Source organism: Cervus elaphus, chromosome 29, assembly GCF_910594005.1.
Source record: "Cervus elaphus chromosome 29, mCerEla1.1, whole genome shotgun sequence".
Classification (NCBI taxonomy): Eukaryota; Metazoa; Chordata; class Mammalia; order Artiodactyla; family Cervidae; genus Cervus; species Cervus elaphus.
This window is the reverse complement of record NC_057843.1, coordinates 8,729,953-8,756,472: the sequence shown is the minus strand read 5'-3', so window position 1 is coordinate 8,756,472 and position 26,520 is coordinate 8,729,953. Positions and strand designations below refer to the sequence as shown.

At 52.2% G+C, this 26,520-nt stretch overlaps 1 protein-coding gene across 1 annotated transcript in view; it reads left to right on the top strand.

Moving 5' to 3' along the window:
* XKR6 (XK related 6) overlaps positions 1-25,253 on the top strand; it is a 260,615-nt gene extending 235,362 nt beyond the window's left edge. Inside the window, exons 2-3 of the mRNA XM_043890917.1 lie at positions 8,075-8,271; positions 23,035-25,253. Of these exons, the coding sequence (XP_043746852.1) occupies positions 8,075-8,271; positions 23,035-23,999 (1,162 nt within the window). The 3' untranslated portion in view covers positions 24,000-25,253. The remainder of the gene's footprint in view (positions 1-8,074; positions 8,272-23,034) is intronic.
* Positions 25,254-26,520: the final 1,267 nt, after the last annotated feature.

Here is a 26,520-nt window from a genome sequence, read left to right as displayed (position 1 = left end):
ACCCGGGTCATTCCTGCTTTAATCATGCTCCTCACACCCGCTCTGGCCACCTGCCTCGGGGACCATGTATTTTATGTATTTGAAGGTGGTGTTGCAGGCATCTCTTGGTCAAACGAGACTGTCAGAGCAGGGGATAAATGCACCTTAGCACCTCTGCGTGGATGCTCACCATGGTGGGGTAGGGGCAGCGGCGGTACAGCACATAAGCCGGGGGTTAAGATACAGCTGGAGAGGCCTCTCTGTCTGACTCCAGTGTGGATGGGCTGTGAGCAGGGAGGGACCGCTTGGGTGGAAACCAGGCGTGTGGCGCCGCTAATCAAATCAAGGCTGAAATCTGACTTTCCAACCTGGGGTGCTCTGTAACCCCTCTGAGCCTCAGTTTTCTGATTCTATAAAACGGGGCTAATAGATGACGTAATTGAAAGTGAAGTGGGAAGGAGAGAAGGGGGAAATGATAAGGAATAGAAGAATGCAGCGTTTCTGGGTTAGAAGCACCGCCTCTGGAGTCCAGCGCGTGGCATGAGGCTGGCAGCCGCATCCTGGGACTTCCTCTCACTTGGGTTTCTTCATCTGTTGATGATCGTGACATTCTCAGGTTAAATGACATAACATACGTAGAAGGTTCTCACTGTGCCTATTATGTAGGGAGAACCCCACAAATAGGAGCTATTACTATACTGAGGACCCAGCATAACAGAAGTGGGGAAGGGAAATGCTGTGACCTGGGCATGGAGTGAGGCACGTGGGGAGAACTGGGTCCTTCGGGGATGATGGGGACAGCAGAAGCCAAGACACTGAGATGAGCAATGCCAGGAAGGCCTGGGACTGGAGGGCCAGCGTGTGTGGCCAGGGGCGGGGAGCACGTGTGTGGGGGGTGGGGCAGAGGCAGGAGGTTGGGTACCTCACTGCACAGCCACTGGGGAGCCCCCTGGGTTACTGGATCCAGGTTAGCCTCGATTTTCCTCATCTGTAAAAATGGGAGTATCAGTGCCTGGCAGAGGTTAGGCAGGCAGGCTGAACCCCGATCCTGTCTGCCACAGCTTGGGTGCCCCCAAGATCTGTGATGGCCTAGAAGAGCTTGAAGGACTTTTCGCTGTCCTGACCTGGGGCCCCAGGGAAGACTCTCAGGGGTTCCTACTTGGGCATGGAGTCAGTATCCTACAGGTGGGAGCACCCCCTTTTTGATACCACAGCCCTGGAGCCCCCGTTAATGCCTGGGGACCCAGGTCAGCTTCCATCCTCAGCAGGTGACAGACCCCAGACCAGCAAGGTTCCTGCACAAGCGCCACGCAGCCCAGAACCCTGAAACCGCCCCACCTTGCTATGGGGCCACTTCCCAGCCACCTGGCCCTGGGCCCCTGGGATGCAGTCAGCGATGCAGAGGACATGCGGGAAGGAGCCCCTCCACCTAGAAGGCCGGACCAGACGAGAGTGCAGATCAGGCATCATGGTGACAGCTCTCAACGCCTTCACCGCGACCACAAGCCAGGCTTCCCCGATCTGCCAGGCTCAGGTGGAGATGAAGCAGGACAGGTGTGGCAGGGCCGGGGCTGACAAGTTCAGATGGCAGTGAGCTCGGGGGGGTGTGGAGGTAGCAGCTGGCCCAGCTCTGTCCTTGATGTCAGGGGGCAGGATTCCTCCCACGATGAGAGCCCTGCATGCCCTCTCTCCTTGCCCAGTAGCTGCAGCGCCCTCTCTCTGGCGATTCCCGGCTACCAGTGGGGGAAGTGGGAGATCCCCACGCCTACCCAGAAGTGATGTGCTTTGGGCTTGCCCTCTGCGTCCGTCCTCTGAGTCAGCTGTGACGCCAGGGGCAGGCAGGGACCCACCCCTCAGGGGTCCCCGGTTGGGGCCTGTTGACACCAGGATATGATCATGGGCTACGGGGTTCTATACAAGCGAGGGCCTGGACTTGGGCCGTGTGTTCGGGTGCGTGGCAGTGTGTGCGTGTGTGTCTGCATTGGACACAGTTTGTGGCCGTGAGGGTGCGTGAACTTCACGTGTGGTTAGCATGTACACATGTAGCAGTGTGTCCACATTGTGAGTGCAGTGTGCATGAGTGTGTTGTGTTTGTGTGGGGCGTTCTTGGTGGTGGTGTGTGTGTGCCTGTGAGAGAGTGCTCCACGCCCACCCAGGACGAGGGTCAACATGCCCCTGGAGGCACGGGCTGCTTGTGTTTAAATACTGCAAAAACATAAAAGCTTTTCTAAATTGACGGATAAGTCACTTACAGTATTATACTGGTTTCAGGGGTGCAGCAGAGCGATTCGATATCTTTATAGATTATACTCTGAACAAAGTTCCTGGGACGTCCTGACAGCATTTCCTGTGCTGTGCGTTCGTCCCTGTGACTTATTTATTTTTAATGCCTCATGGTTTGTCCCTCTTAATCCCCTTGCCTGTCTGCCTTTCCCTAAGGGAACCTGTTTAAGTGGTACCTTTTTTTTTTTTTTAATTTCAATTTCCCATTGTTCACTAGTAGTCTAAAGAATTACATTCAGTTTTCACACGATGACCTTGTATCATGTTGTTGCTGGTGTTCAGTGGCTAAGTCGGGTCAGACTCTGCAAACCCATGGACTGCAGAGCATCAGGCTCCTTCCTCTGTCTTCCTTGTATCATGAGACTTTGCTAAACTTGCTAATTATTTCTGTGAACTTTTTTTTATATTTCTGGGGATTTTATCCAGATAATCATATCATTTACAAATAGGGACAATTTTACTTCTTTCCTTGCAATTAAAAAATTTTTTAATTGATTGATTATTTTTGGCTGCATCAGGTCATAGTTGTGGCTTGGGGGCTTAATTGCCTCCTGGCAGGAGGAATCTTAGTTACCTGGCCAGGGATAGAACCTGTGTCCCCTGCATTGGAAGGCAGATTCTCAACTGCCAGACCAGCAGGGAAGTCCCTTTCCTTGCAGTTTGTATAAACTTATTTCTTTCCCCTGACTTATTGTACTGACCAGGACTTCTAGTATGATGTTAAATAGGAATGGTGAGTGTAGACATTACTGCCTTGTTCCTGATCTTAAGTTTTTCAGTCTTTATATCATTAAGTGTGATATTAACTATTAATTTTTATAGATGTCCTTCATCTATGTCAGGTTAAGAAAGCTCTTTTCTATTTCTAGTTTGCTGAGAGTTTTTTTTTTTAAATCATCAGTGGATGTTGAATTCTGTCAAATGCTTTTCTCTGCATCAGTTAATATAGTGTGTGGTTTTACCTCTTAATATCATTAATTACATTAATGATTTCTGAGTATAGAATCAGCTTTACATTCCCCAGATATACTCCAGTTGGCTATCAAATACTATTTTTTCCCTATATCACTGAATTTGATTTGCTAGTATTTTGTTAAAGGTATTTGCATCTGTGTTTATAAGGGATGGGGCTTCCCTGATGGCTCAGACAGTAAAGAATCTGCCTGCAATGCACAAGACCCAGGTTCTATCCCTGGGTAGGGAAGATCCCCTGGAGAAGGGCTGGACACGACTGAGTGACTAACACTTTACTTTTTTAAGAGATATTGTCTGTAGTTTTATTTTCTTGTGTGGTACATGTCTGACTTTGATAGAGTAATGCTGACCTCAGTGAACACAGAAGTGTTCTCTCCTCTTTTATTTTTCTGGGAAAAGAGTGTGTAGAATTGATGCTATCAATATTTCTACTTCCAGTGTTTGGTAGACTTTGTTTTTCTCTTAAAGATTCTCACATTACTCACAGCAGTCACGTGTGAGCGCCACACAAACAGTGGTGTTACTTGTCACGAGGCTTGGCCCTTCTCTAGGCTCTGAGAAGCCAGAGAGAGATGGAGTTAATCAAAGGATCCTTCGGCTTAGCGAGCCTTCGGCCTGCCCCTCTGTGATGGGTGAGTTGCCCAAGGTCGAGCAGCCCCGCGGACCTCATACCAGACACAGGTTTCCTGAGTCTTCGCCCCACAAGGACAGCTGCCTGCAGATCCGTGCCTTTCATGATCCAATGTTCTTAGGAGAGAAACAGTGTGACAGCAGGCGACACAGAATCCAGGTGGAAGCCAGTCAGGAGGAGGAGAGTTGGATGTTTTTCCTCCCAAACCACCTTTCTGGGGGAGGTGAGCTTTCTGGAACCTGCCGGGGAGAGGGAGAAGGTGAGGGAGCAGCAGCCCACCTTGTGTCTCCTGCAGATGCTCTCTCGTGGGGACATGGCACACCTGGGACTGCCCCTCGGCCTGGCCAGCCGCCCCCTTGCACCCCGACGCTGCCGCATTGAAAGGTGCAGGCCTTGGGAGGCCGCCGGCTGGGCATGAGATCACGGTGCAGAGGAGCAGCCTTCCTGCGTGGCTTAGGGTCTGGCGCCACCTTGTGGCCCTGGCCATGGCTGTCTCTGCACAGGGGTGACGGCTTAGCAAGAAGAGGCTGCTGGCTGGGCTTCCCCAGAGGTCATCAAGACCCCACTCTGGATTCTGTAAGGTCTACCAGGGACCCAGGGACTTGAGGACAGAAGAGGAGGGCGCAGGAGCCAGAGGACAGAAGAGGAGGGCGCAGGAGCCAGAGGACAGAAGAGGAGGGCGCAGGAGCCAGAGGACTGGGTGGAAGGCCCTTGACTGGGAGTTTTGAACTGGACTCTGATACAGTCCCTACTCCAGGCAGCAGGCTATGTGAGCTGGCATCCCAGGAGGCATGATAACCATTTTTGGTCTCAGACTTGATCCTGGTGCACACGGGGCTTCCAGCATCTGTCTGCTCACGGGTGGGGAGTGGCTCCTACCTTCATCTCTTCCCGTATCTTGGGATGTTACCATGGAGGCAAGCTTGGTTTCTCTGGCAGGTGTTATGGTTCAACCAATGTGTTCTGGGCTCGTTGTCTTCCATTTCTCTGGCCATGCTGGACAGAGGGGCTAGGGGCTTGGGGAACAGGGGCGTGGAAGGGCAGATCAAGAGCTCCCTTTGCCCTGGCGAGGCTGACCTGGGTGAACCTGAGTGTTGGTGTTACCTCGCCTGGGGACCTGGATGCATAGATAGGCTTGGGTTGTGATACCAAATCGTTCCCCCATGGGGCCCCCTTGTGAGGCTAGGGGAGGTGGAGGCTGAGGTCTGAGAGCAGACCTGACAAAGTAGAGCTTTGTGGTCTGGCCCCTGAGGGAGTCTTGGCCCCCGGCAATGTGCCCTGCAGGCAGCACAGCTGAGCAGAGAGGAGTTTAGGAGCACAGAGCCCATATCTGACCGGGAGACCCACGGCACCAAGGCTCTCGGGCCACGTGGCTATTCTGGGTGCCCGTGTGGAGCCTCTGGACTCACCAGGGCACCCTCTTCCCCTCCTGCGCTGTCCCCCCAGGGCACCATCCGACCTGATCCGACTGTCCCCTCTGCCCGGGGCTCTGGAGTCCGGCTCCCCGGCCCCTTCCAACTACTTGGGACCACAGGTCCTTACAGCGGCCTCCCCCGCCCAGCCTGTGGCTACGGTCACCTCATCTAGCCGGTCTCCTTCAGGCCCTCTGCTCTGACATAGCTCCCCTCTCCCTCGTCCCTTTCCCTCTCCAGGGTCTCCTCCGTCCCTCTCTGTGGCCGTCTCTCGTGTCTCTCGGTCTCTGCCCCTCTCTCAGTGACCCCGCAGCTTTCCAGGTCAGGTCAGCCGCCAGCGCCCCCACCCCATCCTCCCGTCTGCCTCTGCCCTGGCCCCGTGATTCGGGGAACTTACAGACAGAGGCCTGGAGAGAGGCAGGGACTCACGGGAAGCGGCGCAGCCGGTGAGTGATAGAACCTGGAGCAGACGAGGAGTCAGCGCCCTGCTTCACTTCAGAGCTTCTGTCTGGTGTTCAGTGACGGTAACCAGAGCTGACCCCCAGGGCGTGGCAGGACCTTCGGGAGACGCCTGGCCCGCGGCGGTGCCCGGTGGGGCTGGCAGCCACGCACTGTTCACTCCAGCCTGACACCATGCCTGTTGCAGCGCCTCCCCAGGGTTGTTCTCCGCTCACCCCAGGGAGTGTATATGCAGGAAATAAGGCGTCTGTCTCAGCCCCGCCGATGGGTCTTCTTCGAGGTCTTCTCCATAGGTAGGAGGCCCACCAGTTTGGACTTAGATAGGAGCATCACTGTAGTTTTATATTGTTTTGCAAATGTACGTTTTCTCACCTCTGCTTCTAAAGCACGGGCTGCTGTAAACTCCATGAGAGGTTCCTGGGCAATGCCCACCTTTCCCATTGCTTCAAGGAGGGGGGAACAGAGCCCCTCTCTGGGAGCCTCTTAGAAATTCAGTGTACCCGGGGAGGTGGGCTGCCTTCACAGTGCTGTGACAGTGCAGGGGGACTCAGCCCTGGGGGCAGGAGTCTTCCTTCTTCCACAGGCCCCCGGGGGACAGTGTGAGCAGAGACAAGCTCACGTGTCCACGGGAGAGACACAAGACACGAGAACGTTTGGCGAGAGAACAGGCGATGAGGCTGGGGGGCGGGCAGGGCCCAGGAGCCGAGGGAGGGGTGGGATTTTCTTCTGAGCATGATGGGAAGTCAGGGAGGGCTGAAGAAGCTGGGGACAGGACTGCGTCTGTGATCTTGACAAAGTGCCTTGGCTGCTGGGCAGAGAGTGGGTTGTTCTGGGGGCAATAGTGGGCCCTGGGAGGCCATTTAGGAGGCTTCTGCTTTGATCCAAGAGAGAGGGGGTGATGGCGGGGACCAGGCTGGCAGTGGCGATGGAGACAGACCCCCAAGTGGGCCCCTGATGGGGTGCCTGGGGACAGCGGGGACCATGTAGGGGTCAGCCACACTCTCAACCTCTGTGATTCTGGCTTGGTGGTTTAGAAGACACATTCCCAGGGGGTGGCCAGGGATGCACGTATCAGTCTGTCCTGTTGTCTGTGACCCCAATTGATGCTGCCTGATCTTGATTCTACCTGGGCCCACTGTGCTTTCTGAACTTTGCTTTGGTCCTGGCACTACCAGCTTCTCTGGGCTGCACTCGGCCCCAGAGACCGCTGGCTGAGTCTGGCTTCTGTGTGTGCTAAGTCGCTTCAGTCATGTTTGACTCTTGGCGACCCTATGGACTGTAGCCCGCCAGGCTCCTCTGTCCATGGGATTGCCCAGGCAGGAATACTGGAGTGGGTTGCCATTTCCTTCTCCAGGGCATCTTCCCAAGTCTGGCTTACATGATACTGTCCATCCTCCCCTTGTTGTGGCTTGGAGAAAGCTTCTACAGTTTAGCGAGAACTGCAGCAGGCATAGGGGCTTTCTTCCGTGGGCCTGGGTCCACAGCCAGCACTGGGATCATCTCCCCAAGCTCCCCATCAGCCTCATGAGGCTGTAACTCTCTTATGTTAAAGAAGAGTAACAGAGACACAGAGTTGGGGTGATTAGTCCAGGCCCCCACAATTAGCAGAGGAGAGAGCCCATGCCCTCCACCTGCGCTGCTTCCTCAGAGGGAGTGGGGTCCATGTGTCTGTGTGGCCAAGTCCCAGGCCGCACCTGGATGGAGGCGCCACTGTAGGCTCCCCCTAGCATGGAGGGGGGCACGCGTGAGTTTTGGGGTCCAACAGCCTCGGCCAAGTCCTGGTGGCTCCCACATCCACCTCCGGAGCCTGCGCCCCTGAGCCCTGCCTGCCTGGCCCACATGGGTTTACTTCTGCCTGTCGACCGGGCCCCAGGCCACAGCGGGCAGCCCTCCAGTGATCCCCAGTAGGAGTTTCATAAATGCTAATTCCTTTCCCTCCTCCTCCAGAGAGGTGAAAACCCTACTGGAATTTTCCCCCTGGGACCCCGAACTTGAGCGAGCCCACCTGCCCCCCGAGCTCACCTGTGATCCTGCCTTGGCAGGCCGGCAAGCTCCCTGGGCCCCACTCTTCCACTTCTCACTTCACAGATGAGCAAACCGCGGCAGGGGAGGGGACAGCTTGCCCGGGCCCCCTTCCCTGGCCTGGCCCCACCCCACCCCACCCTGAAGCCTCAGTACCTCATTCGTGGGCTGGGAGAACCCCTAGAGCTGGTCCCAGCACCTGGAAAACCTCCGAACCAAGGAGGGGAGGCTGGTTTGCCCGGGAGGGCCTGGCCCTTCCAGAACCGCCACCCCAACCCGTGCCTCTCTCTCTGCTCTGTCCCGCCTCCCGCAGGTATATCCGCACCATGTACCTGGGGATTCAGAGCCAGCGGCAGAAGGAACACCAGCGACGCTTCTACTGGGCTATGATGTACGAATATGCAGACGTCAACATGCTGCGCCTCCTGGAGACCTTCCTGGAGAGCGCCCCCCAACTGGTGCTACAGCTCTGCATAATGATCCAGAAGAGCCGCGCCGAGACGCTGCCCTGTGAGTGCCCCCACCCGCCCTCTGCGCGCACTCCGGGGCGCAGCCCGGCCTGTGCGCCCCCGTGTGCGCGCCCGTACCGCCGCCGTCACGCGTGCGCTTGCGCGGTCCTCACGTGCGCAGAGTCCAGCCGGGTCTCCAGTGTCCCTGCAGCGGCAGAGCAGGGGGCCTGGGTCTCCGGGTCCAGGGAAGAGGCCCCTTATCTTGGCGCTGGCCTGAGCCGCGGCGTTGGCACACACGGGATGAGGGAGACAGCAGGTGCCCAAGAGGCCAAATCGTGTCACGCGGCATCAGCAGTTTTAGACATTCTTGAGCCGTGGTGCTTCAAACGCGTTTACAAAATGTAGAAGCCCCGTTTATAAAACAGGCTGAAGCAGCTATGTTCTAGGCAGACGGGGGGTGGGGGTCCAGAGCCCAGGGTATCGCGCCCACCCCCCACTCCTGGCCCCCGCGGCTCCAGATAGCCTCCATGCGCCCAGGGGCTGGTCTGGACATCACTGGTCTCTACAGCAGCAGGAAGCCTTTGGGGGCCACCCGGAGACCCAAGAAGCCCCTTCTAGGTGGGACTCCTCTGGTCAAAGCACCCTGTCACCCTGGGTTGCTGACGTCAGGGCAGACTTCAGTCAGGCCAGCCTGCACATGTCCAGGTCATATCAGAGCTTATTTCCGTGGGGCTGGAGTTCTGATTGGGGCAAAGGCCCATGTGAGGAGGGGCTGGAGATCACGATGCCTGGGGGATACTGGGGACATTTCATCCTGGGGAAGATGTAGGCTATGTGAACCCCAGCATTTGAAGGGATGTAGGGGAACCATGATCGTTCCAAAGAGCGGGAGGGAGCTACAGGGAGATGGTTATGAATTCACATGTGGGAGACATTTCAAACAGCAGGAGCCATCCAGAGATGGAGAGACTGTCTCATGAGGTAGTGAGTTTCCCGTCATGGGGAGCATTCAAGCAGAGATGTTGCTGAAGGGACTCAGTGCAGAGATTCCTGACTCCAGAGGATGTGAGTGTGTATGATCTGTGTTAGCGAGGCAACTGGGGCAGAGGGTCCCTGGCCACTGGGGCCTGTGGGCCTCCTGGGTCCTTGCCTCTGGGCCCCTGGCTCCCCAAGCTGCTCCAGTGGGCCCTGGGTGCCACCAAGTTCACAGGCACCTGTAGGGCACTCTCCAATGGGATCCCCCCCTTGCTCCACACCATCTGGAGAGGACAGCCGAGTCTGTGAACTTCAAGGGGCTTGTTGGCGGCGTGGATGCTGTGCGTTCTTGTAGGGCCGCAGCCTGCAAGCAGCAGTTCTTGCAGGGGGGACGCCTCCTGCTGCTTGACAGCTGTGTGACCTATGGCGAGGTACTGAGGGTCTCTGTTCCTCAGTTTTCTTGTTTCTGAAATGGAGATAATATTAGTACTTACCTCGGAGGGTTGTTCTGGACATTTTGACATGACAAATGTCAAGGGCCTCGGGCAGCAACTGGCCATTTTGTTGTTGGTGATGGTAGAATTGGACCACACTTTACTAATGACATCATGGCCAGCTGGTCTCATTTGGTGGCCTTTGGTGACACCTGTCCACTTTGTACCATTAATGCTAGTAGACGCTTAGGTAGACTGCTATTTTTGTAATAGGTGAGTTTTCCACGGATCTTGCCAGATACCAGCCTCTTCCACTTTTTATCCTTGTGCCATCTCTCCACCTTTGATTCCTCTTTTATAACTGAGTTAACATTACAGTAGTCAGCCTGAAAGATGGATTTGTATCCAATTTACCCGTAAAACTGGTTGTTTTTGTTCAGTCGCTCAGTTGTGTCTGACTCTTTACGACCCCATGGGCTGCAGCACACCAGGCTTCTCCATCCTTCACTATCTCCCAGAGTTTCCCCAAACTCATGTCCATTGAGTCAGTGATGCCATCCAACCATCTCATCCTCTGTCGTCCCCTTCTTTTGCCTTCAATCGTTCCTAGCATCAGGGTCTTTTCCAGTGAGTTGGTTCTTTGCATCAGGTGGCCAAAGTATTGGAGTTTCAGCTTCTGCTTCAGTCCTTCCAATGAATATTCAGGGTTGATTTCCTTTAAATTGACTGGTTTGATCTCCTTTCAGTCCAGGGGACCCTCAGGAGTCTTCTCTAGCAGCACAATTCAAAGGCATCAACTCTTTAATGCTTATCAATTCAAAATACAATCATAGTGGTAATATTAAATCATGCAGATATTATGCAGATATTATTTGTCTTCCTTTGTGGCTCAGCTGGTAAAGAATCCGCCTGCAATGTGGGAGACCTGGGTTCAGTCCCTGGGTTGGGAAGATCCCCTGGAGAAGGGAAAGGCTACCCACTCCAATATTCTGACATGGAGAATTCCAAGGACTGTGTAGTCCATGGGGTCGCAAAGAGTAGAACATGGCTGAGCGACTTTCACCTTCACTTTCATTTGAGTATTTTGGTCATTTGGAGTCCTCCTTAAATCAGATGTCTCAAGTCAAGTTTAAATAAGGAGAAAAAGTACACATTTTACATGGAGTGCCATTTTTCACTGGTAATGAGCCTGGTGTCAGCTGGGAGCTTCTAGAGTCTTCCTGGCTATGACAGGGATGGGGAGGCAGTCCCGCATGGTGAGAAAAGTCCACCAGAGCTGTGTGTAAATTCCACCTCCACCATTTAATGGCTTTACAACGTGGGACAAGTTGATCTCCTAACTGGGCTTCTTCATCCGTAAAGTGGGCATAGTAACTCCTCTGGGTGGCTGTGAAGGTCTAGTGGACTGCACATACCCGTCTGCAGCACTTTGGCGGGTGTATTATGGGTACATGACACAGTCTTCCCGTCAACAAAGACGCTTTCAGTCAGGTGCCATACTACATGCGGAGGGCAACCCGGAACGTAACAGAGGTAATCCAGGCCCTCACTAATCTTCCATTCTCTCCTGGGAGACATAACAGGAACAGTTAGATAGCCGGCATATTGTGGCAAATGCGTTAAGCAAACAAACACGATGCCAAGACTGCAGTACCTGGGGTGGGGTGTGCAGAGAGCTTATTGGTGCAGTGCTGGGCTTCCCAGGTGGTGCTAGTGGTGAAGAACCCGCCTGCCAGTGCAGGAGACATAAAAGACGTGGGTTGGATCCCTGGGTCGGGAAGATCCCCTGGAGAAGGGAATGGCAACCCACTCCAGTATTCTTGCCTGGAGAATTCCATGGACAGAGGAGCCTGGCGGGCTATGGTCCATAGGGTTGCACAGAGTCAGACACAACTGAAGCGACTTAGCACACACACATCAGAGAAAGCCTCTCTAGAGAGCTGACACTTAGCCTGAGTATAAACGATGAGGAGGAACCAACTATGGGAGGAGCAGAAACAACCTCCCCTGCAGAGGGAATTGCAAATACAAAGGCCTTGGGGTGGGAAAAGCCTGGCTTATTCTAGAAAATGACAGGATTCAGCATGGCTGGGGGTCAGCAGTCAGGGGAAGGAGAGTGATGTGGGGGAGGGTGGAGAGGAAGGCGTGGGCCTGACAGCTTGGGTGTATACCAAGTGCAGTGGGAAGGGTTATGTAGGAAAGCTATATGATCAGGTTAGCTTTTTTTTTTTTTTTTAATTATTTGCCTGCCCTGGATTTTAGTTGCTGCATGTGAGATCTAGTTTCCTGACCAGGGATTGAACCTGGGCTCCCTGCATTGGGAGTGCAGAGTCTTGGCCACTAAAACACCGGAGGGGTCCCAGGTTAGATTTTTCAATTTTATTTTTTTATTTATTTTTGGTTGAGATGGGACTTCATTGCTGCCCGGGCTTTTCTCTAGTTACGGAGAGCGGCTTCTCTGGTCTCAGAGCACCGACTAGGCGCTTCAGTAGTTGCAGCTCCCGGGCTCTGGGGCACAGACAGGCTCAATAATCCTGGCTCACAGCTTAGTTGTTCCGGGGCGTGTGGGATCTTCCCGAATCAGGGGTTGAACCTGTGTCTCCTGCGTTGGTGCCAGATTAGCTTTTAAGGAAGACCCCTTTCCTGGTATGCAGGGAGGAAACCGAGAGCCCAGAGCCCCTGTTAGAGGCAGCTGTGGGCAGCCAGGGCTGAAACCATGGGCTTGGAGTGCTTGGAAGAGGAAGCCAAGCGCACGGATTGGCAGGCAACTCTGGAGCAGAAATCAACAACACTTAGCAAGCCTGGGGGAGGTGGTGATGGAAGGAGGTTGAGCTGGGGTATGTTGAGATGAAAGATGCTCTCTGGGGATCGGGTTGAGAGTTAGCAGCTCTCTCGCCTTTCCCGACTTTGGGGGTTTTCTGACGCTTTTGACGGGGGTGGGGGAGTGCCAGCCGCTCCACGCACACAGTGCCTGAGCCTGCCTTTTGGGATTGAGCTCACATTGAGGTGTTGTCCTTCTCATACGACTCTGTGACCTGTTGCTCATGGCCTCCCACCCACCATGTGTCAGGCATCTGCTCTGCTATAGGCAAGATGCTGTGTCAGGAAGGGGTTTGCAAAGACACCTATCCTTTGGTGGGTATCCTTAAACATTGGTTTTCTTTTAGACAAACATTGAACTCTAAGATTCAAATAGGCCCCTGTCTTTCCATCCCTTTGGTATTGACCTCCCTAATTAGTTTTCTTCTTCTTCTTCTTTTTTCTGAGCTGCCCGCATGCATCACGCGGCATCTTAGCTCCCCAGCCAGGGATCGAACCTGGATCCCTTGCATTGGGGGTGCGGAGTCTTAACCACTGGACCACTGGAAGTTTCTGGTTTTTGTCTTTCTTAAGCTCACTTGCTGGCTCCTCTTCTATCAGAAGCCCTCCCACTTCACACTTGCTCCTTTTCCCAGCAAGAGCTGATGGGAAACTCCACAGAGATGCAGGTGTCCATCCGCTTTCTCTGCGGCTCTTGTCTGCCTGTTTCTTCAGCTGCTCGCATCCTGGAGGAGGCGTCAGCTCCCTGTCCTGATCAGCTTTCCCTTCTGCGTGAGGACCAGTCTTCCACGTTCCCCTTCTCAGGGGAAGGAGGGCCAGCTGTGGGGTTGGTTAACTGGCCCTCCTCACCCTCCTCTCCCCATGATCAAAGATGACCACCTCTCTCCTCTTGGGAGATTTCTTTTCTATAATGTGAAAAGTGCTTTCTCCAGTCCTGCATCCAGTCCAGACATCAGCGGTTACCCTCCAAATCTGGGTTACAAAACTTGATTGCGTACATGCTCAGTCGCTCAGTGTACATGGGTACATTGCCCGTGTCTGACTCTTGGCAACTCCATGGACTGTAGCCCACCAGGCTCCTCTGTCTGTGGGTTTCCCAGGCATGAATAGTGGAGTAGGTTGCCATTTCCTCCTCCAGGGGATCTTCCTAACCCAAGGATCGAACCCATGTCTTCTACGGTTCTTGCATTAGCAGGCAGATTCTTTACCACTGAGCCACCTGAGACTCCCCAAAGTTGGTTACTTGATCATTTAGGATTTGGGTTACAGTTAGGTAAAGCTGCTGCCAGACGGTGACAATGATGTTGTGTGGCCTGAAGGTGACAGATCTGTGCTCCACACCAACGTGTGAATTTCCACTGTGTCAAACACCATCAGATAATGAATCACCTTGTACAAAGTGATAGGGAGATTTGGTGCCCCGATCTTCTGTGATGTTGGCCACCACCTGGCCTAACCCTGATGGAGCAGCCCCCTCCTCCCTGACTCCCCACCTCCTGCGCCACCCCCACCCCCCTGGTGCTAAGCTGGAGCTAGCTGCTGGCTCTGATATTCCTGGGCTTCCGACCAGATTGATAGAAAGATCTTCCAGCCTCCGGTCTGGACTTCAGGGTGCTCGACCCACGTCTGTGTCTTCGCCGCCTGGATTAATAAAGGGGAAGGTGTGTGCCTTCCCTGGCTGCCTTGCATCGTCACAGACGGCTGCAGTGAAGAGGGACGTGCCTGCCTTCTGCCACCAGAACACAGACGCGGCCTCTCTCACTTCCCTGTAGGAGGATCTCTCTCCAGCTGTGCTTCTGTCTCCTGAGGAGTCACCCCTCCTTCTCTCCCATCAGATACTTGCTTGGTGTCTACACACAGAATTCCCTGAGCAACGAACTCCAGCTCACAGCCCCGCTCCAGCTCCCAGTGGCTTCTTATCAAACAGAACATTAAAACCTCACACTCTTAACCAGAATCTGCAAGGATTTTAAGCAGAGACATGACGCTTTCAGTGTGTGCGTTTCACTTGACTTTGTATCCAATTCTGAGGCCTTTTGGCTGAGGTTGCCCCTAACAACAAGCTAGAGAAAAAGAGAGTACTTTTTTTTTTAAATTGTGGTAAGAACAAGTGAGATCTACCCTCTTAACAAATTTTAAGTGCAAAAGAAAGTGCAGTATGTACATATGAGGAAGAGTCCTTAAAGCAGTAGGAAGGCTATGAGAAAGGCAGGGTAAATCAATTTCACTGGTCGCACAGTGGTAAAGAATCCGCCTGCTAGTGCAGGAAGCACAAGGGACACAGGTTCCATCCCTGGGTCAGGAAGATCCCCTAGAGGAGGAAACGGCAACCCACTCCAGTATTCTTGCCTGGGAAATCCCATGGACAGAGGAACCTGGTGGGCTACAGTCCATGGGGTCGCAAAAGAGTTAGTGGCTAAACAACAACAGTTAGCACAGATGAAATAACAACTGGCCACCTGAAAATGTTTCTGCATCAGATGCTGTAACAAGAGGGTCATCGAGGCAGGCTGACCAGCGGTGCTTCGTGGGGGAGGCTCTGAGAGCTGCCAGTTCAGAAGCCTGAGCAGTAACTATAATGTGACCACTTATTCCGTAACTATTTGCTAAGCATGTGCCAGGCATGGTTCCAGGAGCTGGGGGCAGATAAGAGTAATAAACAAAACAGACAGAAAGCCCTGCTCTCATGGAGCTTATTTGTCTTGGAGAGACAGATGGACAAGGAGCAGAACAAATATTTTGTCTTCTGTATTGGAAAATGGCAAGTATGCCGCAGAGCTCTAAAGCTGGGACCAGAGCCTGGGGGAGCAGAGCTGTGTCCAGCTTTCAATAAGGGGGCAGGAAGGGGACCTCTGAGCAAAGATGTAGAGCAGGGAGGGAGCCAGCCTGCAGGTCACTGGAGGTACACGCAGCAGAGGAGAGCATAGCCAAATGTAAGGCCTTGAGCTGAGAAGGTGACCCCAGTGTTTCGGGAGCAGCCAGGAGGCTGGGAGGATGGGGCATGGTGCCTGCATTGCTTCCATAGCTCAGCCCTGCCCATGGTCCTGTCAGCAGAGCATCTTTTCTTCTTCTTCTTTGTTAAAAAATATATATACTTAAACAGCTTTATTGAGATACAGTTTGTATACTGCACAAGTCATTCATTTGAAGTGTACGATTCAATGGCTATCACTGTGGGAGCATCAGAGCTTTGAGTCTTGTCGGCTGTTTGCTCCTCAATGAGGGTAGATTTACTGGGACCTTCCAGTGACGGCAGACGGCTTCCTTCACAGCGTGCTCCAGGCCCACCAGAATTCTGGCATTCATGAGGCTTGTGCCAGACCAGCTGAGCAGCTGACATTTGTTCTAGAATCTCTAAAGTCTGCCTTTACCCAGCTGGCAGAACCACAGTGCTCTCCTGCCTCTGTGAGTGGATTAATATCACTAGACCACGGGCCAGGAGCAGGGCATAGACCCCGAGGTCTTGGGCGCCATTAATGGGAGCTTGCATGTGAGTCCATGGGAGAAGGGGAAACTACTGGAGCTTGTAAGCCCAGGGCACTGGGGCCTTTGGAGGTACTGGGTTGGAAGCTCCCTCACCAGCAGTTTGCTGATGTTGTAGCTGTTTTAAAAGACAGATTTTGTTATTGTTTAGGCATCTCAAGGCCAATAGATCAGGAGACAGCTGCCACTAAAAACAAATCACTTGTTACTCACAGATTCCCAAGAAGAGGCCGGCATGCCACGCCATGGTGGGGGGCTTGAGATAAGCTAGTCTGAATAATATCAGCAGGCTCTGGGGTCCAGGGCTGTCCCTGATTGTCTGGTAGCTCGCCCTGAGGTGGTTAGGATGGGGTAACAGTGGCCCAGAGGGACAGGGCCGGGTTGAAGGAGGTGTGAGTTCTGGACCGGTTGGTTTGCATATGAAAAGCACCTCCTGTTTGCTGTTTCTAGGAATTTGCCAAACCTGAGAGGAGCGGTCCCTCCAGGGTCAGCATGGCCCCAGACGGGACCCATCAGAATACGAGCACACGCTTCAAGCCTTACAACTAGACAAATCCTTTTACCTCCTGGCACTTTGGTTTCCTCTCCTATAAAATGGGGTACCAATAAGCATTTCAGGGGATTATTGTCAGGATTAAAGGGAATAATTTATGCAAAGTGTCTGGCACGATGCCTGCTGTACTGGGAACACTTAGTGGGTATTATTCCTCCTCATCTCTGCCTTCTGCCCTCAAGGTTTTCTTCTGAAAGATGCAGGCATAAATGGAGGCCCCCCGGGAGTTCTCTTTTCCCGTTTTCAGGGATAGTGGTGGGAGGGTGGGACAGCTGGTGGGCTCCTTTCTCCATCAGCCCCTTTTGAGAATCGAAATACCCCTGCGATTTTGCACGTAGTTTCAGAAGGACCAGACCAACTGCTGCCCTGCCCTTGAGGGGCTCATCTGCATCAAGGTGAGAACATACTTAAGGAAAAAAGGAAGGAGTAAGAGAGTGCACGGGACGGTGAATGACACTAAAGTGGGAAATACAGCCCGGAACTGAAGCTCCAATACTTTGGCCACCTGATGCGAAGAGCTGACTCTTTAGAAAAAAGACCCTGATGCTGGGACAGATTGAAGGCAGGAGGAGAAGGGGACGACAGAGGATGAGATGGTTGGATGGCATCACCAACTCAATGGACATGAGTTTGAGCAAGCTCTGGGAGTTGGTGATGGACAGGGAGGCCTGGCGTGCTGCGGTCCAAGGGGTCACAGAGTCACACACGACTGAGGGACTGAACTGGACTGAAGGCCTGGAAGGCGGGAGCAGGTACTGGGAGCTGCAGTTTTCAGTGTCTGGCTGGCAACAGCCTGCTGAAAAGCCGTGCTCTGGTAAAGCCTCCGTGCGGTGACACTTGGGGACCTGGGAAAGGGCCATGCAGGTGATGGACAGAGCCAGCACACATGTCCTGCGCTGGGCCTGTGCCTGGAGGACATGGAACAGAGCGGGTGTGAGGAGCTAGCTGGAGGTGACTTCAGAGCAGCCAGGGGCTGTCCTGAGTAGGGCCCAGGATGAAGGCCTGGCAGCATGACAGGAGCTTCGGTTTGAGGCCATTGGAGAAGGAAATGCTGAGGAGTGTGAACGGGGACTGGACAGGGTGCACTCAGAACTCAAGGCAGTGTCTTGAGGAGCCCCGCAGGCCTTATAAGTACCGAAGCCTTAACTCTGACCGCAACGACATGTCAGCCACCAGAGGGTGACCGTGCTGGGTTTAGGGGCCTCCCCGGTCAAAGATGTCCAACTGAGACTTCTGCCCGTCATGCTGTGTTTTGTTGGTCTTGAGGTATGGACATCCTCTTTCTAGAAACCTTAGATCCCTAGTCTGGTGATCAGAGCCCCAAGACCCCTGACCCCAGCCCTTCTCAGGGGGTGCCCCCCAGGAGGCCCTGACTTAGTGACCTCCCAGCTGGTGGGGCTGGAATCAGGTTGCCCAATGGGCCAGCTGCAACCCCCACCCCTCATGGTCTGCACCAGGAAAAACGAGCAAGCCACGAAGGTCACTGCCTGGAACTCGAAACGGCTGAACAAGGAGTGTTTAGCAGTCTCCAGCCTGATCTCTGGAATGCAGGTGATGGAGCTGTAAGTGGGAGGAGTCATAAACACTCACAGGCTGAGCACGGTGTGGGCTTGGGTCTCGGCCAGGGTCATATGTTGACTTTGGGGTTGACCTCGGGCCAGACAGAAATCTGTCAAGTGAGCCGCTGCGGAGGGAAAGCCCTGCACCCCTTCCCTCTGAAATGAGTCAGGCCTTTGAAGAGTGATCACTTGACAGGAGGGGAGTCAGGCCTTGAAGAGTGATCACTTAACAGGAGGGGAGTCAGGCCTTTGAAGAGTGATCACTTAACAGGAGGGGAGTCAGGCCTTTGAAGAGTGATCACTTAACCGGAGGGGAGTCAGGCCTTTGAAGAGTGATCACTTAACAGGAGGGGATTCAGGCCTTTGAAAAGGGATCACTTAACAGGAGGGGAGCCAGGCCTTTGAAGAGGGATCACTTAACAGGAGGGGAGCCAGGCCTTTGAAGAGTTATCACTTAACCAGAGGGGAGTCAGGCCTTTGAAGAGTGATCACTTGACAGGAGGGGAGTCAGGCCTTGAAGAGTGATCACTTAACAGGAGGGGAATCAGGCCTTTGAAAAGGGATCACTTAACAGGAGGGGAGCCAGGCCTTTGAAGAGTGATCACTTAACAGGAGGGGAGCCAGGCCTTTGAAGAGTGATCACTTAACCGGAGGGGAGTCAGGCCTTTGAAGAGTGATCACTTAACAGGAGGGGAGCCAGGCCTTGAAGAGTGATCACTTAACAGGAGGGGAGCCAGGCCTTTGAAGAGGGATCACTTAACAGGAGGGGATTCAGGCTTTGAAGAGTGATCGCTTAACAGGAGGGGAGTCAGGCCTTGAAGAGTGATCACTTAACAGGAGGGGAGCCAGGCCTTGAAGAGTGATCACTTAACAGGAGGGGAGCCAGGCCTTTGAAGAGTGATCACTTAACCGGAGGGGAGCCAGGTCTTTGAAGAGTGATCACTTAACAGGAGGGGATTCAGGCCTTGAAGAGTGATCACTTAACAGGAGGGGATTCAGGCCTTTGAAGAGTGATCACTTAACAGGAGGGGATTCAGGCCTTTGAAGAGTGATCACTTAACTGGAGGGGAGCCAGGCCTTGAAGAGTGATCACTTAACAGGAGGGGAGCCAGGTCTTTGAAGAGTGATCACTTAACAGGAGGGGAGTCAGACCTTTGAAGAGTGAGAGTCAGGCCTTTGAAGAGTGAGCATCGGGCCTTTGAAGAGTGAGAATCGGGCCTTTGAAGAGTGATCACTTAACAGGAGGAAAGTCAGGCCTCTGAAGAGTGGTCACTTAACAGGAGGAGAGTGATCTCAGCTAATTCTGGTGGTCGCCTCTTTCTTTGTGGCTTGCATGTTCCTTTCCTGAGGAAGGTAGAGGAGAACTTGGATTTGGTTTTCAGCTCCTTTATCAGGGGCCTCTCTCAGATACCCGTGGGTGCTATACTTCCTGTCCACTCTCCAAGAAAGGCTTAGATCCTTCACTCCCAGGGTGCCCAGCCCCTTCTAAGACCATATCTGAAGGGTGTCTCAGTACAGTGGCTACTTTTAAGGCCAAAGAGTCTGAGTTTAAATCTCGACTCTGCTTCTTGATAGAAATAGCCATTTTCTTTCCGTGTCCTCAAGTGGCCTTTCTTCTGTATGAGCGCACCCCTGGCATCTCCATGGGCCTACGTGGTCTGTTCTCATAAGGTCATGTTGGATCCAGGCCCGCCCTCATGACCTCATGTTAAAGTCAGTGCCCCTTTGAAGGCCCTGTCTCGGCATACAGTCACACACTAAACTCCTGGGGGTTAGGACTTCCACCTAAGAATCTGGGGGGAGGGGAGAAGATGGAGACACAGCCCGTAGTGAGTACCAACATCATAGTGTTCTTCTCAGTACGATTCCGGCTCAGTGAATCACAGGGCATGTTTTTTCACGAGGATGCCTGTTTCCTGTTGGGTGAGTGGGTTGAAGTGAGTGGTGTGTGTAGCCACTGAGGATATACTGTTTAGTGATCTACAGCTTCACCAGGCTGGAAATGGACGAGGCAGAGAGGTAAGATGTGGGCCGGACATCAGCAGACCCACAGACCCCCGGCCGAGTGCTAGCGCTCCGTCCTCCACGTGACTGTCTCCGAACCTCTCCTTGTAATTCAGCAGTGATGTCTTATGACGTTTGGGGAACACCCACGCCACATCCTAGAGAGGACTTCCAGAGGCACTGACCGTGGACCGAGTTGGCTCAGAGGTGAGTTTCTGTAATACCCTGAAGCCACCTGAAGGACAGATCTGGAAGTGGCAAAGGTGACCCAGAAGCGACGCTGATGATGGAGGATTGATGTGGCTTCACCACATGCAGCCAGTGGACGTTTGAATTCCTGTTTGCTAGTATGTGGCATGAACGGGGCTACCACCACAACACACCAAACAACGAAATCAGGACCGTGACAGCTGAGGGCCCGTCCTGCTTCTGCACCGCAGGTTTGTTCAAGAGCACATTCAGAGACTGCATTAGACCACGCTTCAGCAAAAGCTAAACTGCTTTTTCTTACTTGATGAGCTCCTGACTCCTGCTTTTCTGTGGACAGGGGAAGTGATACATTTTGCTTTATTAAAAGGAATAGAAAAATCAAGCCTTCTTCCCATGTAGCTGCTCTAGAACTCCCCTTTGATCACTGAGGGTGGAAGTACGTCCAAGGCGTATCACTTTTAGCATCAAGAAAAAGTGATAGTGCTCACCGGAAGTGAGGTGACATCACAAAGAAGCTTTCTGAGGATGCTCCGGTGTCTGGTAATAAGCCTGGCATGTTCCTTACCCTCCAGAAACCAACAGCCCAAGTCACATGACTCTCAAGGGGACCCATCCCCCTCCCAGCCCCAACTCCCAAAGAACAGGCATGCAGGAGGCTCACAGGTTAGCGTGACCACTGTGACATGGTCAGAGAGCCCACGTGGAATCAGGAGCAGCTGGTGGAAATGTCTTGCGTGACAACGGGCAAGACAGGACACACATGAGTACTGTGTTCAGAACTTTCCAGAAAAGTGATAGCAGCATTGTCAGGCATTTTCAAGATTGGCTTCAATGGAGAAGTGGGGATCACTTCTGTTTATTTTCTGCATTGGTTGTTATGATCAGAAAAGCAGTGCGTACTCATTGTGATAGTTAACCTTTCAGGCTTTTTCTCTCTTCCACCAACAAGATGGTTTTTGTTATCAGACTCTGATGTTCTGCAAGCTACAAACCAGCACAGCTTCTTGAAATGTTGGAAAAGAGGGGATGAGGATGGGAGAGGAAGAACCAGTGCAGGGTAGGGCGTGGGGTGGGTGGGAGGGTAAAGCGACAGCAGACTTTGATCCTCCACTGAGGTTGGGAGAGGAGTGGAGGGGTGAACAGGGGCTGAGGGAAAAACAAGCAGAAGGCTGAAGTTCTGGGCCCGCTTCTTTAGTCTTAAGAATAGGGCTTCTGGATCTGACCTTGGAGCTGAAGAGAGAAAATGACCAGGTGACTTTGCTGTCAGCCTGAAAGAAGCCAAAGGGAAATCGTGCTCTGGGGCGAGGGAGGGGGATTTGGTTAGGAAATGTGGCCTTTGGGGCAGTATTCAGGACTCCAGCTGAATTGAGCTGCATTTAGTTCTGGAATTTGGGGAGAGGGGGAAAACAAAAGCAGCGCTGGGTAGCCTGAGTAGAGATGATGCTTGGAGGAGCAGAGGCGTGATGGGGAGTCTTGCACAGAGGGGATTCATGACGACGTCTGACTAAAGATTGCCTGCTGGTGGGTGGATTTGGAGAAACTCTGGTCACTGTTTAGTGTGTTCAGTTTGATTGAGTTACAAACATCAGATAGGCAGCGTCCTAAATAAAACTGCTCTGTAGGGATTCAAGTATCACTTGGGATCAGACACGCTCACCTGCTTGTTTAGGAAACTTGGAGGGAAGAACATGCAGAGGCCTTCGAGAGCTCACCATGCTAGGGAGGGGCAAAAATCCTCAAAACCCGAGTTACCCTGCTCCCTCCCATTGCTGGACGGAGGCAAGGAGGGACCGGGCTTCAGAGAGGGACCGGGCTTCACCAGTTACGGCCTTAAGGAGCCGTGGGCAGCGGTTGGTGGGAGGAGGCAACAAGCATCATGGGGAGGCCGAGAGTGAGTGAGGAAGCAGCCCAAGAAACATAGGCTTTCCTGGTCCTTGATCAGAGTGGCCTTAGAGAGTGGACGTGTAGTTGTTGTTGAGTTGCTCAGTTGTGACCAACTCTTTGCAACCCCATAGACTGTAGCCCACCAGGCTCCTCTGTCCAGGAGGACAATCCCAGGTTCCTCTGGGATTTCCCAGGCAAGAATACTGGAGTCGGTAGCCATGCCCTCCTCCGGGGGACCTTCCTGAGCCAGGAATCGAACTCAAGTCTCCTGCATCGGCAAGCAGATTCTTTACCACACAGCCACCAGGGGAAGCCCAGGGAGTGGATGAGAAGACTTTAAATGGGAGAAGAGCCTTTTGAGGGCTCCTTGGGGCGTTGGATGAGCTTATGAGAAGGCAAAGGGTGACTCGAGGACCTTCTGAGAGGAGGAGAGTTGTGCAGCTTGGGGCAGAGAGTAAGCTCTTGGTCTTCACACCCCATAATCCCTTCTGCTGGCTCCTCTGAGAACACAGCCTGCTAGTGACAAGGACATGGACCCCACGGTGAGCTTGTGATTTCTTACACTGGAAACACATGCGGTCCCACCCGCAGCAGAAGTGATGAGCCAGCCAGGTGGTCCAGGCTCCCCAACCCCTTGGCAAAGCACGTCAGCCTCCGCCTGCAGCTGTGGATCTCCAGAGGTTCTGGACTGGGTTATTGACACGATTTCACAAAAGCCGTCAGCTTAGCGGGCAGCCGCGGCCTCCGAGCTTGGTTCCTGGTGCTTTTTCTTCCCCCTCCTCCATCAGATGGCAGCGTGTGTGCGCGAGTGTGTGGGGGCGTCTCCCTGGCCCGGCAGCCCTGCAGGGCCCGGCAGTGGACGGCCCCGGTTTTGACGGTGTGGGTTTGTGTCTTTCCGGCAGGTGTCTCCTCTGTGACTTCCCTGATGTCCCTGGCTTGGGTGCTAGCCTCCTATCACAAGCTGCTGCGGGACTCCAGGGACGACAAGAAGAGCATGAGCTACAGAGGGGCCCTCATCCACCTCTTCTGGCGCCTCTTCACCATCTCATCCAGAGTTATCTCTTTTGCCCTCTTTGCTTCCATCTTCCAGCTCTACTTCGGGATCTTCGTGGTGGTCCACTGGTGCGCCATGGCCTTCTGGATCATCCATGGCGGAACAGACTTCTGCATGTCCAAGTGGGAGGAGATCCTCTTCAACATGGTGGTAGGGATTGTGTACATTTTCTGCTGGTTTAACGTCAAGGAAGGGCGGACTCGATACCGAATGTTTGCCTATTACACGATAGTCTTGACCGAGAATGCTGCCTTGACGTTCCTTTGGTATTTTTACAGAAACCCAGAGACCACTGACTTCTTTGCGGTGCCAGCACTGTGTTGTGTCTTTATTAGCTTCGTGGCTGGGATCGCACTGATGCTGTTATATTATGGTGTGCTGCATCCCATGGGGCCGCGAATTAAGATCTTGGCCAGCTCCTGTTGTGCCGAGCTGCTCTGGGGCATCCCTTTGCCCCCCGATGTTGAGCCCATGGCGCCTCAGACCCCTGGGTACCGGGGGACCCAGGTCACGCCTACCAGAGCCGTAACGGAACAACAGGAGGATCTCACGGCTGACACTTGCTTGCCCGTGTTCCAAGTGAGACCCATGGGGCCCCCGACCCCGACGGGGCGTCCTTACCTCCCAGAAGGGCCCCTCATTAAGATTGACATGCCAAGAAAGAGATACCCAGCTTGGGATGCTCATTTTGTAGACAGGAGGTTGAGAAGGACTATTAACATTCTTCAGTATGTCACACCCACCGCGGTGGGCATCCGGTATCGGGATGGACCGCTCCTTTATGAGCTGCTACAGTATGAGTCTTCGCTCTGAGAGCATCCTGACCCAAGTTGAGAAGGGGACCTGAAGTTTGGTTTGCGGTAAAGCCGCCTGCAAGAAATATAACCCTCCCTTCCCCCAAAACACAGACCCACCACACCACCACCACACCACCACCACCAATGCTCCAAAACAAAAAAAGAAAATAATAAGTCACAACCCCTTCAGATAAGCTTTCTTTCCAGTCGCTGTATGTATACAAAGATATTCTCTATGTTTTGTAAGTAAAAACAAAAAGAAAACCTTTCTTTTGTTTTTTACACATAAGTAACAGTATTGAAAAAAAAAAAATCCCACACTATGGTTTATAGGGTGGAGAAGGAGCAGTTGTCTCCACTCCAAAAGAAAAAAAAACACAAAGTTTTATACCTTACACCAAGTGTAGATCATTTCCGGGATTGGTGCTGATTGAAAGAACAAAACAAAACAAAACAAACAAACAAACAAAACCTTCAACTGCCTTATGCCCTTAGGTGCTGAGTTTCATTAAGTACTGTCACGTCTCCTCATGCAAAACTCTCTGGTGGTTTTCTGCACCGGGAGAGGGAAAATTAAACAATCAAATGAAACCAATCTAGAAACGAAACAAAAAAAAACCAACCAATGGGTAAAACTCAAAGCAATCATTCTTCCTATCTGATTATTTGTATTGAAGAAAACAAATTGACCAAAAGCAAAAGCATTGAAACCCCTCCCTCTTTTTGCTTTCTCTCCCTCTCCTCCTGTCCCTGCCCCCAACTTCTCAGCCCCTTCTAGGAGCCAAAAGGCCATTTGAAACTCAGATGGTTGGCAGAGCTCCTTGAAGGCCAACTAGGTGCCATTTCAGTGTCCACCTAGTAAGAATCACGTCTGTTTCCTGGTGAAAAGCAAAACAGAAAAAAAAAAAGCCACCCTAATAATTCGATAAGAATAGGAAATTCTAAAGCAAATTAAAGGACATTTCCATATACGTCATCAAAGAGAATCAGTAATAATAAAACTCAGCATAGTAGCAAAAAGAACGACATCAATTTAAAGGCACAATACTTAATCAGTGACTGGCAAAAATGATCTGTTCTGTCATTTTAAGGCCGTGAAAGGTATACATTTATCACATGTGATATTGGATAAGGCCTCTTCTGTTTCCATTTGGTGGGAAGCCTTAAATTGATCTGGAAAGAATTCATTTTTTCATTTGTGCTTTTTAAAAATAGTTAACACAAAGAGGAAAATTAGAACATAAAAAAAAAATCAAATTGTAATAACCTACCCATTTCAAAGACTGTTTGGTGCTTCTGTCTTTCACCATTGTGGTTGGCTGAAAGTCATTCAGCTCACTTGGTGCATCTGGGTTGAGTGGGGAATTTTGTGTGTGTTGCATGTGTGTGTGTGTGTCTGTGTGTGCCCATAATGCACACACACGCACACATATATGTGTGTGCGTGTGTGTGTTTACGTGTGTTTGTGTGTGTGTGTGTCTGCTGCAAGGTCTTGCCAGAAATGTAGAAAAAGCGATATAAGACAGATTCTGGGTATGGCTAAGGTCAAGTGTAAGGGGCTGGGAAGCTGGGGAGGGGATGGTGCTTGATCCTGAGTTCCGGTCTGATGGCAAGACACGCCAGCAGCATACTCTGGGTCTTAGAAGGCGTGTCATTCGGGTGAAGGTTTGATTCAATTATTTATTTTCTCATTGTACCAAGTTGAATTTCTCAAGGTGTTGCAAGTATGTTCAAACTATTTTTTAAACGTTAGTTTTCAAAGTATTGCTCCTGTAAGGAATATTTTGTTTTAGGGCATCGTTTCAATCCCATCATCTCTCTACTTGGGCACAAAAAAACAAAAACAAAAAAAGGAAAAGAAAAAAATCACAAAAGGAAAAAAATCTCCACAAAAAAGATATATATATATATATACATATATATATACACAAGTCTCTCTATATACACACAATATTTTTAAGTAAAAATACTGTTAGTCTTTGTTGTGTGTAGCTGTGATTTTTTTCTCAATTCCAGATATAACTGTTTAGGGTGCAAGGCCTCACATTGAACTACTCTTAAGAGAAGTTCAAAAACTGAGGACCTTTTTTTTTTTTTTTAATGTTTGTGGATTTTTAAAAAAAAATATTATTCAAAGAAGCTTCTCCTCCCTCCCTTCATTGTTTATCTAAATCTGTAAAAAAACAAAACAGGAAAAAAACCCACAAGTTTTAAATGTCAGTTGGGTTGTAAAACCGGATCCCCCTCTGATTTCCTTGATGGTGACTAGGTTTGCAGTGCCGTCCTGCCCCCTCCCTTGCCGAAGTGTCCCCTGTGGGCCCCTGGCGCGGGCAGGAGGGCCGAGGAGGGGCAGGCGGGCGCGTCCAGGCCCAGGAAGCACTCTGCGCACAGCACACCAGGCCCCGGGTGGACCCTGCTGGCCAGTCCCCGCCCGCCCTCGGCGGCGAACTGGGAGCTCCAGTCTGGTCCGAGGTGCTTTTCTTTTCTATTCTGCTTCCCTACCAAGGGCTTAGCTCACTGCTTACTCTGCAGAGGCC